Source organism: Cajanus cajan, chromosome 7 (assembly GCF_000230855.2).
Source record: "Cajanus cajan strain Asha chromosome 7, NIPB_CcT2T_4, whole genome shotgun sequence".
NCBI classification, from domain to species: Eukaryota; Viridiplantae; Streptophyta; class Magnoliopsida; order Fabales; family Fabaceae; genus Cajanus; species Cajanus cajan.
In genome coordinates, this window is record NC_138523.1 from 46,073,662 (window position 1) to 46,088,494 (window position 14,833).

The following is a 14,833-nucleotide window of genomic DNA, read 5'->3' on the forward strand; positions in this document are numbered from 1 at the left end:
ATAAAAAAAATTCTATCGAAAAAAAGCACTTATCACGCAATGTAACTATATGTGAAAACCTAACACAACACTCGATCAGAAGCGTTAAATATGTGATCCGATCCTTATTGGGCCATTAAGATTTTGAATTTTTCAACATCAAAAGCCCAAACCCAGAATGGCAGAAACTGCACTGCAACATTTTTGGTGGCAATTCTAAAACCCTTCCCAAGGCTCCCACAACACTCCTTCCCCCTACCTATGGCTTCCAGGTACGCTATAATCCTCACTCTCTATCTTCATCTCCTTCCTTTTCATGGAAAACCGAACGAAAAAAACCCAAAGGGCATGCCAAAAATCGAGTCTTTCACCCTCTCTCCCATTAAAAACATTAACTTTCCGTCTCTGAGCAACTCGCTTCTCTCTTTCTCTACACAGGCGCATGAGGGCATTCAAGCGGTGGATGAAGTCCAAAGGTTTCCAATGGAGCGATGCACTTGAGTTTGTGGACACTCCAGAAGAGGGAATAAAGGTGAGAGCTTTGTGTGAGTTGAAGGAAGGTGATGTTGTGGCCAAGATGCCAAAGGAAGCTTGCCTCACCACCAAGACTAGTGGGGCACGTGAGATCATTGAAGAGGCTGGTTTGGATGGCCATTTGGGGCTAGCATTTGCCATCATGTATGAGAGAAGCTTGAGTGGAGACTCCCCTTGGGCTGGCTACCTTCAACTCTTGCCTTTCCAAGAGTGTGTGCCAATTTGTTGGACCCTTGATGAAGTAGATGAGCTTTTGTGCGGCACTGAGCTTCACCAGGTATAGCTTGTATTGTTCAGCTTAATTAATCATGAGGGGTGGATTAAAAATTTAAAATTGACCATATAGAACTGTGGCAATGCGTGCTTGTGCTTTTTGATTGTTAATTCTTGTTTGCTCCAATGTACTTGTGTGGACATGGCTTGATTGGATTTTCGCTTTTTAGATTGTCTTTCAAGTATAGTTAATTGAGCTCTTTGTGAATGCCTTGATTTTCTTTTGACTTATGCATTGTAGAATCTCATTGCAATCTTCATATTCGGAATTATGTCATGGGATGGGTTCATTAAAGTAATTTTCACATTATATCCAGTGAAGGGGAGTTTAAACGTTGAAGAAGAGAAAAGGATGCATATTAATTAGTTTATATTGCTGATTGCTTAGTGAAATATGAACTTATGACGGAAATGAACTGAAAGAATATCTGAGAAATTGTGAATGGCACTGCATTGAAAACTTCTAAGATAATTTATAACTGTTCTTTTAGTACTTGGCTTAAAACCTGTGTTTTGAAAATTGAAATGCAAAACTATATGCTTTACCTTTCATGAAAATTTTCTGATCTCTTACAATTTTAGGCAGACAGTTCAAGAAGACAAGGCTCTTATCTATGAGGACTGGAAGGAGAATATTCTTCCCCTATTGGAGGTAGCACCTTCTAAACTAAACCCAAAATTCTTTGGTATAGAACAATACTTTGCAGCGAAAAGTCTTATATCTTCACGATCTTTTGAGATTGATGATTACCATGGTTTTGGCATGGTTCCCCTGGCAGATCTGTAAGTAAAGCTTCTGGTCGTTAATATGGTTTTATTATCTAGTCTTATAGTACACCTTTATTTGCCATTTATTACCTTTTAACTTTGCCCCATCTCAGATGTGTAAGTGGTTTTAAGGATGCATGTAATTCTTCAATCTCATTTGAGAGATGAGGTCAACTTTAAAGCCTTTTCAAGTTTAGTAGATGCTAAGAAATTTATTCTATTTAGAAAATAATGCCTATTTGTATACTATTCAAGAACCGCTATAGTGCATCCATATGTTGTGATGTTTACAATTTAAATAAAGAGCAATACGTTAATAACAAAACTTTCCAAAGAGACCGCATAAAGTAATTTTTGTGCTAGAAATCACAAATACAACACATGATACATATATGAGTACTTTTAAAAATAGCTGGACACAACACGACTATAATACAATATATACAATTAGCATAAAGTACAAGTTTAATTCAAAAGATAGAATTTATGTTTTATTTTTAAATGAAACATTGTATACATATAAGACTTTTGTTCTTGTTGTCATCTAATCATTGTGATAAAAGTAAAAAAAAAAATGTATGAAGTTAGAGTATTTGAAGTGACCATGTCTGACATGGTACAACTGTAATTTTGAAGAGTCTGTGCTTCCTTGTTTATGTATAAGATCCACATCTGAAGATTTTCCTATTCTAATAAATAATGTCTATGCTGTCTTTTGCTCTAGATTCAATCATAAAACAGGTGCAGAGGATGTGCATTTCACTGCTATGTCCTCTAATTACGAATCTGATACTGATGTTGATGGTTGTAACAATGATGAAGGCATTGTTGAGGAAGAAGCATTGGTTCAAAATTCCTCTATAGATATGACTGTGTTAAATACTGCTAATGTTGAGAACTGTGTTGTTAGTGACATAGAGAGTTCTTTAGTCAGTGAGGGTGATACTTCTATGCTGGAGATGATTATGATAAAAAATGTCAGCGGTGGGGTTGAGGTGAGAATTTTCCTTTCAGTTATGTGACTTTCTTAACTTCCATGGATAAGTGATTAGTCTTGCTTAATTAGAAAATTGAACCTCAGAGTAACATATGCTCATTTGTCATTCATACTTTTGAAAATTTGTTTTCTTATTGCAATTTGAAACGTTCAATGATCTCCAATGTCATGACTATGCTGCTCTTATTCTTCACTTGAAGGTACTTTAATACTTAAAAGTTCCTCTTGCCTAACAGGTATTTAATACTTATGGGCTATTGGGTAATGCTGCTTTGCTTCACAGATATGGATTTACTGAGCAAGATAATTCCTATGATATAGTAAACATAGACATGGAACTGGTAATTCAATGGTGTTCTACCGCGTTCTCTGACCGGCACTGTAGAGCAAGAGTCTCCCTTTGGAGAAGGTTAGGCTATTCTGCCTGTGGAATCCAAAACTCTGAATATTTTGAGATCTCATTTGATGGGGAGCCACAAATTGAACTCCTCAATTTATTACAGATCATGTTATTACCAGATACTGCTTACCATAGGTTAGACCTATCGGTATCAGTTTCTGGAAATTGTCATGAATCAAATGGAGCCAGTACCACCCTTCTGAATGACAATATAATTCCTAATAAAGCCTTTGATATGAGCAAGAAATCTTTGCTGCCTAAAAATGTTTGTGGTGCCCTGTTGTCACTTGCTGATATGAGGGAGAGTCTCTATGGTTCAAAATCAATTGAAGATGATATTGAGGCATTGGGAAGGTGTAGTTTAGTTAGAGAGAAAAAGCTGTACCATTCTTTGATGCTGCGGATCAATGAAAGGAAGGTCCTTCAAAAGCTCAGAAATTATGCTTCACAGCCTTTTAAAGTCACTAACCAGAGTTTACCGAGGAAGAAGTTGAAAAGGACAACAAAGAAATCGAGTTGATTTTTTCTTTTATTTTTATTTTTAGTTTTTGTTTTATTTATTTATTTCCATGAGATGCTTTAACTTATGTTTTGATGCACCAAGTCATTGGCCTATGCAAAGAAGCTAAGCCGCCTCTGGTTTTTGTTTGGCATTCAGCAATAACAATTCATGTATCGTTTAACTTCCATTAGTTATGGTTTTTTTATCCACTGGTCTTCATATTCCTTGCATGCTCTTATGTTGATATATTTCCTCTTTGGTATCATTGATTTGACTATTTGAGTAAATCCTTATGTGGGAGATAACAAAAGAAGTGAATATATAACGAGTTTGAATAATGTAAGAATCAAATTGAAATGTAATTTAAATGAACACTGATCTCGCTGAAATTGTTCTCAGTGTACACTAAAATATTTGTATGAGATTATTTTATCGGCATATTGTAGTATGTTTAGTAGATAACTTTTTTCCTTTAATGTGATTAGAGATTTGATTTTCAAGTTTGTCGTGTAAGATTTTTTTAGTACTTTAAAGAATTAGTCTCAATTGGAGAGTGAAAAATACCCTGAATTAAAAAAGAAGTAAAAAGGAACGATGTTGCTTAGTCTCTTCCCTCTCTCGGTAGGCTATTCCTTATGAAGTAATAAATGACGGTTTGAATTTTTATTAGTTTAGATTAGATGTTATTTTAGAGATATAATTGTTTATTTTTTATATTTTATAAATTGAAAACAATTATTTTCCAAAATAATCATTGCCAAACACCTCACTTATTCTTAAAATTTAAAATATTAGTTCTTAATTATGTGCTATAAAATAGCATAAATATTAAAGTATACTTTTATATTTAATTTGAATTTGTTACGCTGTTGATCAGATAGAAGGTATAATAAAGTCATGAATTTATTTAGTCAGCGTATTTTTTTAATACAAAAAATATAAGAAGAAGAAATTCTCCTTCTCATGACTTCTTCATTTTCAACAAAGGAATGCAAGCAAAACCTCTGGCTCATTGGATTCAGATGTCAACAAAAACAGCCTCAGCATACGAGTGCATTCGTAAGAATTCAATTGCATGGTTTATTTATTTTTGTTAGTAAGGCATTGAGATTGAATTCAGTTTTTCTTGATTTTACATAATAAACTTGTCGTAATCTAAATTCTTTTATTTATTCAAAAATAAAAAGGTAAGAAAAGGACATTATGAACGTCACCCATGACCTAACGCAACAGAATCTAATCCCATGAATTTGCTATTCTTCTGAATATTGGACTTGAACAATGAGAATAGCCAATAGAAGAAAAAGAAGGAATCAAAAAATCCAGCGGTGAACTGAAATGTCAACAACTTTGACGCGTAAGCCATATAGTTTCTAACCATGTTAATTTCATATATAAATGAATGGTACCACATATATTAAGATGTGGTAATAACAGGAACAAAAAAGAATTGTGAATTGTGTTGCCAAGAAAAGTGAAGATGGCATTGAAGGAGACATTTTACTTATCACATGGATCACCATCACTTGCCATAGATGATTCAATTCCAGCATGGAGCTTCTTCAAATCGTGGAAGGAGGTGTTTCCTCAGAAACCCTCTTCCATTCTCGTCATCTCCGGTCACTGGGACACCGCTGTTCCCACCGTCAACGTTGTTCATCATAACGACACCATCTATGACTTCTACGGTTTCCCCAAAGTCATGTACAAGGTTCCTACTTTTGCACTTCCTAAATTACATTTATACCCCACCCTTGATTTATTTATAGATTATCAATGACAGATAATGCGATGTGAAATCAATAAAAAACTATCTACATGCTTGGATTAGATTCTGCGAACTTTATTTTACTGAAGGTATTTGCAGTAATTGAATTGTTATCCAGTATTTGACCATTGCAGTATTTTACTTATTTCGTTTGGTGGATCATGGTTAATTTACAAATTTCTTTTAATCAATTTGACAATCAATGACTTAGATGTTATATTTTTAAATTGTTATCCAGTGCAAGCTTATGCCCCTTTAACTTGAAAAACAAAAAATCAAAAAGCCAAAACTTAGTTCCAGTAACAAAGGTTCTATTGGAGTTTCACGTCTATAATATATATAAAAATATAATATCGATTCAACTCTTATAATCGGGTCCAAAATCAAATTGTATGCCCTTCAATTTGTACCCCTTTTTTAATCACCAATCATCAAAGAGCAATGATTCATTTTTCTAGGTATCTCTTTGATTAACTTGTTCCATTTGCTGGCAGCTGAAGTATCCAGCACCAGGGGCTCCACACGTGGCAACGAGGGTGAAGGAACTACTACAAGCATCAGGCTTCACTCGTGTGGATGAAGATAGAAAACGTGGGCTAGACCATGGTGCATGGGTGCCTCTGATGTTGATGTATCCAGAGGCAGATATCCCAGTGTGTCAACTCTCAGTTTCATCACACAGAGATGGCACTTACCACTATAACATGGGAAAGGCATTGGCTCCTCTTAAGGATGAGGGTGTTCTTATAATTGGCTCAGGGAGTGCTGTCCATAACTTGAGAGCAATTGGGCCTCGCAATAGCCCTGCTGCTCCATGGGCTGTGGCATTTGATTCCTGGCTGAAAAACTCTCTCATTGATGGAAGGTACATGTTGCCTCTTTCTTTTCTTCCCCATATCATTTTCATATGCTAAGATTGTAACCACTAGAGATGGTCTAGTGGTAGAGTGTTGGAATAATAGTACAAGATCTTAGGTTGATCTCTTTTGCTGCCATTGTAATTCCTACTTATAAAAAAGAAACATGCTAAGCTTAACAGTTAACATTGCAACTTTGCAAGTATTATTCATATGAAGTGGAATGATAGTAAAACGTTTTTTTTAACACATTCATTATTATTGATTTAAAATTTAAACTGACAGCAGCACTTTTCATGTTATACGTCTTCTGATACTAATGTTTATGTATGGCTCTTGTAGGTATGAGGAAGTAAATCAATTCGAAGAGAAGGCCCCATATGCAAAGTTGGCTCATCCATGGCCTGATCACTTCTTCCCATTGCATGTGGCTATGGGGGCAGCTGGTGAAAACTCAAAGGCCAAACTTGTCCATGATAGTTGGGATGGTGGTTCTATTTCTTATGCCTCGTTTGGTTTCACAGCAGCTACTAGTTGATGCATTATGTATCTTGGTTTCATCTATTCAGATAAAATTACTCGTGCTGTGCATGAGCCTTTACTAATTATTTGTTGTAAATTTTCCTCTTTTGTCATTCATAGTTGATAACTTAGTTTTAATTGTGGATCCAAATTGACACTATTAGCCTACTATGAAATTGCAGTTTAAATGGAATAATAAAGCAGGAAGAAACTATTACAGAGCTTTATGATTCCTATATCGTGTATTTGAAGGACTATCTCTTCTCAGAATATTACTTATTTAAAGCAAATCAGGAATTTTGTGGTTGCCTAACACTCATTTCTTTGATGATTTTTCAACTGGTGCTGTAGCCTGTAGATTATATAAAATTCAAGTATGTTATTGATTTAAATGATGTACTAAAAGAAAATGTTTTTTTTTTCTTCTTTTTTTCAGAAAGCTTAATACAAACCTTAAACGAATGGCCTTTAATCATCGTTATTAAATCTTAGAAGAGGAGACAAGCATTGATGGTGAATATTGAAATCTGAAACCTAAAGCGCTCCCACAAAAAGACTGATCAAGTACTGGGAAAAACCTCAAGCCATTAACACAACTACAATGCCCAAAAGCTCAGGAGAAAATTTAGTAGTGTATGAATCTTGCACAATGAAAAATTTTCGATTGATAATTAACACCACACATTTTAGAAAGTAAAAGGTAGGGAGAAAATTCACCTACCCACATTACATGATAATTTGGTAGTTATTTGTTGTAATATAGTTTACACGTATGCATGAAGTGTGTAGATAAGCTTGGAGCAGGAGGGCTTGGAAGACACCATTGCTGGCAATCACAAAATAGGTCATTTCACAAAAATAGGTTACTTTTATTGTTCATAATTCTGTTTTTCATAATAACTTAAATTTAAGAAATCTTGTCATGCCTTCCAATGATGTCCACACGATTTATTTTATTATTGATTGAAGATGCAAGTTTTTTATTTTTTTTTCCACCATGGCGCTTGATAAATAGTTTGACTAACATGATTCAAATAATTACTGAGTTTAATCAAATAAAAAAGAATTGTTGCTTCATTATCCCGGTCGCATTCCATATAAGTATTATTGCAATTTTTTTAATTTTTTAAAAACAAATAGGATTCATCAAGAGTTTGCTAAAGTGGATCACCAATTAAATTAGGTTTATGCTAACTTTAATAATAAAAAAAGGCCCAATATATTAGTTGTATTTGCATCTGGTGTAGTGATTAGTGACTTTTGGTATGAGAGATAAACCTTTTTAAAGAAGGAGAAATCAGAGAATAGTGTATATATTTGTGTGCATTGTGCCTCTTTGTGGAACAGAGATAAGAAGAATAATTCTGTAAGGAGTACAACAACCAACTTAGAGAAGAAGTATTTGATACTAATTTTAATGTATTTTGGTTCTCTCTATTGTTTGGTTAGATACTCATTTGGAGATTTTCTTGTATTGTTATCCATCATATTGGCGATGAACTATTTCTAGCAATTTCCGATGGATCTAAGAAGACTTGTGGTGTACCCATTAATTATTATTTGTGAAATTTTATTGGACTTACATTGTTTTATGTTAAAATTTGGTGTCTGTTGATTTATATTTTTTTTTATGCATCCTATTATATGTTTAAAATTACCTTGTTGCTCTGAAGTTTATTTTTATTTATACACAAGAAAAGGAAATCCAATTTTACTACTGTTTAATTGTTATTATTTGTTATCTTTCCTCAACACTAATTAAAAAATGAAAGTATTAAGTAGAATGATGTATTTAAAAGTGATTTTACTAAGCTAAAATTGATGTCCAAAGAAATGATAATCAATCTCAGCATACTTAATATATTCATGAAAAGACCAAGTTGTATGTTATCAAGATATACAGGAGTTGAGCTAGAAAAAAAAATGTCAATGCAACCAAATAACTTTTACAATGACTTGTTTTTTACTCTATTAAGAAATTAGATAACCTCCTTAATAAAAATGCAAAATCATGTCATAGACCACTCATATTATCATCTAAGTAGACACACAAATTTATAGGAAAAAGATTCAGGAAAGAGAAAAATTTAAAATTGAGTGCTCCAAAGAAAACAAAAGATGCAAAGAATGGATAATTTGTATTGAAGAAATAAGAATATAGATAACAACATGCACTACAATAGCAATACGTTTCGATAAAATTTATTATTATGAGGATAAATTAATTATCTTTATTTTATTATCTAATAAAAATATTAATGACTAATATATAATAGTCACTAAAAATGTATTTATATCACACTAAAATTTATTATTAACAATAATTATTTATTGGGAAAAATTTAAGTTCCACATTAATTAAAGATAAGATAATTAAAGAGTATATAAGTGAATAATAACTTTTACCTTACAAGTTTGTTTTGTAGGATTGAGTTAGACCTATAGCTCACTATTCTAAGTTGGTATTAGATTACTCACCTTTACCAAATTCAATAGTCCTAAACTTGTTTCACACCTCTTAGGAGATAAGAAAATTAAAGAATATATAAGTAGAGGATAACTCTCATCTTACAAGTCCCACATCGACTAGAGATAAGGTAATTAAAGAATATTATGAATCATTTCTTAAAGTTTTAGTGGAAATAACAAAAAATATTAAATGACAGTAAAAAATGTCACAAAAACTTATACATTTTTTCTCAACCAATATAAAAGTTTTTACCAGCATGCAAAATAATTATTGATAAATATTTTAGCGACACTGCATATAATGATTAATATGGAAATGCTGGTAAAAGATTTTACAATAATTTTTATTATCACTAAAAATTATATTAAATACTATTAAAAGTCCATTTTATTGTAATAATATTAGGTCCAACAATAGGCAACAATAGGATACATCAAACTAGCATTATACGATAGAAAGTGAGATTTGGCAAAAGAATACCATTATGAAATATATATATATAGGACATTAAGAATATCTTGGTGTAAATTATACATGAGCAACAAGCATACGATACAAAGTGGAATTTGACAAACATTAAGTGTATAATACAAAGTGTACGTTTCTAGGTGTCTAGCTTGATATTTTGTGGTGGGTACATAAATGTTGATTTTGGTGGCGCTTATATGTTTGGTTAATTTGCTAGTATAAAGAAAGTGTGGCCAAAGGGAGGAAAGGCCGGGAAAAAAAATTAGGATCATCTTAGCCTAACCAATACTAATATGTAACAATATTTTATGGCCAACCCAAAAATAATAGTGAAAACTTTTGTTGTTCGGCCAACAATAAACTTTTAAAATTTTTAATTAACATTGCCCTTTTTATGATTAATGTTGATTTTTGGTCGACACTAATTTATTTCTAATAAGGGATTTATTTTATGAAATTAATGGTAATACACTTAGTTTTATGTTGTTAACCAATTAAATATCATTATTAGAATAATTTTTTACTTATTCATTGTAAAAGTCAACAACTAATTGATAATTTGTGATTAAATAGCATTGTAAACCTTTAATGTATCACCTATTTTCTCTTGTTTTATTAGATAACAAGTATCAATTAATACAGCATAAACATAAGATTATACAGTAGTTTGCTATTAATAATCTACATTGACTTCTCCGTTCAATTAGTGGGAAGGCATATGCACATATTATGAACCCTATAATAGGGTCAGTGTCACATTGAATCATTGATAATAATCAAATAAAAACTTAGTTAATGTTGAGTGGCGTTCCTAATTATTCATGTAATATGTTGGACCACTCAGGGCCCTTGACAATTCAAAAGCCTGCTACCACTTGGACTGACTCGGAGAACTCCACGTAACCAAAGCACTTGTTACCTTGACATTACTTCAAAATAAAATACCTCTTCAAGAACCTCCAATATGCCAGGGCGAGTTTAATTTTGATTTGTAACTAAAAAGTCTTTCATATTTTATTTGATCATCGTTTAATTAAATCATATAATAATACATTGTTAAATACAAATGTAAATTTTTATACTAAAACATACATCAAAGTTAAATTCAGAATTCATTGCTTCGTCATACCTTCATCCTACTATATAACATATCATGCAAGAGATCCTGATCTTCGGGTAGAGTTGCTAACATAGTTTCCAAATCCTCCTTTCACACTTGCCCCTGTGTTTTCCCTCTCATTCTTCTTTATACTTTAATTTTCTGGAGGTCAAAACGTGATATGATTTAATTAAACTCAAATTTTATATATATATATATATATATATATATATATATATATATATATATATATATATAGCTATGCAATTGATCATAAACAAGTTACTATGGATTTATCATAAACATAGGCTATGATTATCAGAGGTGTTGGATCTAGCGGCTGTATAGAGAGGACTTATTATCAGCAACCTATAATTGTCACTTGTGCTTAGGGCTTAATCATTGGGGTAGCAATAATATGGTACATGACTTGGAGCAACTTCTTGTTGGTCATATTGTTATACAAAAGCCACACATTTATTGACAGTAATATGCATGACTTATTAAACTAGACTTGAAAGATGCACTTTTATGCTAATGAATTCAGTGCACTAGCCAAGTGTTAGGACTTAGGAGTGAATACATATACTTAATACTGAGAACTAATTAATTACCTCACGCTTTCTTTCCTCCAAGTCTTTTTATTGATTTTCTTTTCTTAATATGTGTCGTTTTACAGTGTTAATATGTACGTACGTTTATAATCATTTAGTAGCAGAAAATGAGAACATCAACATCTTAATTTAGTTTTCTAAGGTAAATCACAATTAATATACATATATTACTCATTTCAGATCAAGGAAAACAACAAATTTTCTTTTGGTACATTACCAAAACAACCATTTGCCATAACATGTGTTTTAACAATTTCTATTGTTTCTCCCTTATCATTTGAAATTTGTCGGGAGCAGAGGTGTTAAAATTGATTCAGCTCATTGGCTTACTAGCTAGAGTGGGTTAAGCTCTTGTTTTCAATCCTGAAAAAAGACCTAATTAACCAATTTGTAAGACAATAAAAATTAAGTTTAAGTTCGAATAATATTGAATCTTTTTGACCCATTTTTTTTAAAAAAAAATTATATATAAAATTAGCAAAATTTAGTGGTCTAATTTAACAAACAAATGGACTAAGTCAAACTAGTAAAATGATGATTCATATAAAATTTGGGTGGAACTAAATTGTTGTTTTTACCGACTAGTATACTGTAAAAATAAAATCTCCATGTATGTTTTGTGTGATTAAAACAAGGAATAATATTCTTTTTGAATTTTTAATATTATTTTTCTTTTATGGAATTTTTTACAAGTTGTTTCTTTTACAAATTAATTAGGACCAATCTTTAAAAGTGGAAATTAAAAAGTATTGTAGAAAAACTTGGCATTGACAAAAGAAGACTTTTCTATGAAGCTTTCCTAGACTTTGCAATTGAAAATGATCTCCACCTTTTATAGTAACTTGTACTTCATATATAGTACGTTGGTATACAAATGGGGAGTGGGGACAAAGTGTGAATCTAGGACAGTCCAACCCTCTTTAAAGTAATACTGCACTTATTGCAATTTGCAACTTGCAAAGCAATGGACAGTCTTTTCTTCTAAGTGGACAGTTCTCCCCAATATTAATCTCTTTCGGCTTTCCCGTTTAATTTTTGTTATTTTCTTATTTTTGTTTGGTAATCCTTTTATTAATTTAATCTAAATATTTTCTAAAGGAAACCTCTTTTTAATAGCGTAAGCTTGATGTCTAACAGTGTATGCAAAGCAAAGCAAAGCAATGGCATGCACTCAACTTTTTAATTGTCTCTACACACTCTCTAGTCTAATGACATATATGCTTTCTTTATTTGATTGTAATTAAGGTCTCTCTCGTTCACTAATAAACACATAGACACAAATTTGAACCATAAACTTCTGAGCTAGCTACACTTTCTAACTAAAGTGATCAATAAAATAGTATTTCAAATTCCCTAAACTATCCCTATATTTCTATTTCCATTCCCCTTCTCTCACACCCCTCTATGTTATATATACTATATAATATGCAATACCGTTTGTTGCTTCACTTGCAAAATTCACAATCAAGACCTACAACTATACTTTTTTCCATCACCTAAATTTCCTTATAATCTCTCCTCCCCACTCTCTATCCTAGGCCTGTTAGTCTTCCTCATCATAGAAAAATTTCCTTTGTTCATTCTTTTAAGTCTATAGTCTTCCATTTGTAATATGGAGTCTAGCAGTTTTCAATGTGACAAAAGGGCAGATAAAAAGATAATAAGATACAAAGAGTGTCTTAAGAACCATGCAGCTGCAATTGGTGGCAATGCAACTGATGGTTGTGGTGAGTTCATGGCTGCTGGAGAAGAAGGAACCCTTGAAGCTCTCAAATGCTCAGCTTGCAATTGCCACAGAAACTTCCACAGAAAAGAGATAGAGTCATCATCTGATTCTAATTCCACTCCTCTCATGATTATTCCGGACACTACTCAGATAAGGCCAATGTTGACTTATTTATCTCCCAACAAGAGTGGCTCAATTAGTCCTTCTGATCAGAGTGATGAGAAGGACTACGAAGATGGGATAGTTAAGGAGGTGGAGAATCCAAATGAAAAGGTGAAGAAGAGGTTCAGAACCAAGTTCACACAAGAACAGAAGGAGAAGATGCTGGATTTTGCAGAAAGAGCAGGGTGGAGAATACAGAAGCTAGATGAATCTGTGGTGCAGAAGTTTTGCCATGATGTTGGAATCAAGAGAAGAGTCTTCAAAGTGTGGATGCATAATAACAAGAACACTTTTGCCAAGAAAAATCCCTCCACTTAGCTAGCTTATAGCATGATGCATTATCTTTTCTGTCATGTTATTGCCATTTGTTTTAGATTTTTTTTTCCCCGTGTTTTGCTACATACTAATTCCTATTTTTTTTCGTTTATTTTACATTCGGAGAGATGTAACATTTAAATATTAATTTTTGGGTCATGTGTGATCTTCCTTTGTTTAAATTGATTTTATATGATTTATAATTTGTTTGAATATAAATTTAGAAGTATTTTTGAGATTTTTTTATTAAAATAATATTTTTAATTTCGGTAAAAAAAATATTTTTTTTTTTAATTTATATCCATACACATTTCTAGAAGGCTTGATTCTCTTATCCATCTGTTTGTTGCAAAACGGTTTGTTATGTTCACATGTACTAATCTACAACTTTAGTTGTTTAAAATCTATGTTTCTTGAATGTTATCATTTGAGAAAAAAATATTTGTCGTTCACGTGAATGTTCAGGTGCAGCATAGCTTTAAGGAGATCTTGTAATGTGGTGACCAGAGCCCCATTTTATCGAAAAATTATATATAACACGAAAGAATAAATCTGATACTAATAATGTTGTAAATTTGGATGCGATTTAAAACTAATTACATGACGTTGATCGATGAAGTCATGATGTGCACTTAGGCATTTACATTCATCTACGTATAACTATATTTATGTGACAATCACAACCCCAAAAAAGTAGAAGGGAAAAGTATTTTCTGTTATTTTTTTTACTTAATATATTAGTGCTAATTTGAAACACTAATTATTGAATATGAATTTAATGTTGAAACAACACGCCAACATTACTTCATATCTCATTATTATCCAAATATATAATAATAGAATAATTAAAATAGAGTTGAAACTTGAAGTTGAATGGTAGTCGTCGACCCAAAAGAAATTAGTTTCTGAAAAGATATCTTTAGTGTAAAAGAAGAAGAAGAAGATATTTGATCAATAGCAGTGAAACGGAAAGAATAACTATAATTTGCAATTAAATAAGTGTATTTTTTTTTAATTTCTCACATTATTTCCTAAACACAAATACTAAATGTGAGTGTATCATGAATATTAAATTCACTGTTTTGTACAAATTAAATTCTACACCATCAAGGATATAGCTTTGATTTATAAGAGTGCGTTACTTATCGTAATTTTTTTAGTATTAAGTTTGATTATAATGGATAAAAAAAACTTTATCTACTATATTATAGGAAAATTATAATAAGCGTAATTTTTACTAAATATTATACCACTCAATAATTTTATATTAAATATGAATTTTGTAAATTCAATCATTAGATTAAAAGTTTATATCATTTTATATACTCAATAATTTTATATTAAATATGAATTTTGTAAATTCAATCATTAGATTAAAA

At 31.7% G+C, this 14,833-nt stretch overlaps 3 protein-coding genes across 3 annotated transcripts; all 3 read left to right on the forward strand.

Moving 5' to 3' along the window:
- Positions 1–122: 122 nt before the first annotated feature.
- Positions 123–3,672, forward strand: LOC109817950 (SET domain-containing protein). The gene is made up of 5 exons (XM_020383304.3): positions 123–251; positions 418–790; positions 1,373–1,569; positions 2,279–2,549; positions 2,788–3,672. The coding sequence occupies exons 1-5, from the start codon at positions 241–243 to the stop codon at positions 3,469–3,471; spliced, it is 1,536 nt and encodes a 511-aa protein (XP_020238893.2). The 5' UTR covers positions 123–240; the 3' UTR covers positions 3,472–3,672.
- Positions 3,673–4,677: 1,005 nt separating this feature from the next.
- Positions 4,678–6,913, forward strand: LOC109817963 (4,5-DOPA dioxygenase extradiol). The gene is made up of 4 exons (XM_020383328.3): positions 4,678–4,810; positions 4,891–5,164; positions 5,716–6,086; positions 6,421–6,913. Exons 2-4 carry the CDS (start codon positions 4,934–4,936, stop codon positions 6,614–6,616), a joined length of 798 nt encoding a protein of 265 aa, XP_020238917.1. The 5' UTR covers positions 4,678–4,810; positions 4,891–4,933; the 3' UTR covers positions 6,617–6,913.
- Positions 6,914–12,705: 5,792 nt separating this feature from the next.
- LOC109812357 (zinc-finger homeodomain protein 4) lies at positions 12,706–14,563 on the forward strand. The gene has a single exon (XM_020376309.3). It carries the CDS (start codon positions 12,864–12,866, stop codon positions 13,455–13,457), a length of 594 nt encoding a protein of 197 aa, XP_020231898.2. The 5' UTR covers positions 12,706–12,863; the 3' UTR covers positions 13,458–14,563.
- The last annotated feature ends 270 nt before the right edge of the window (positions 14,564–14,833 follow it).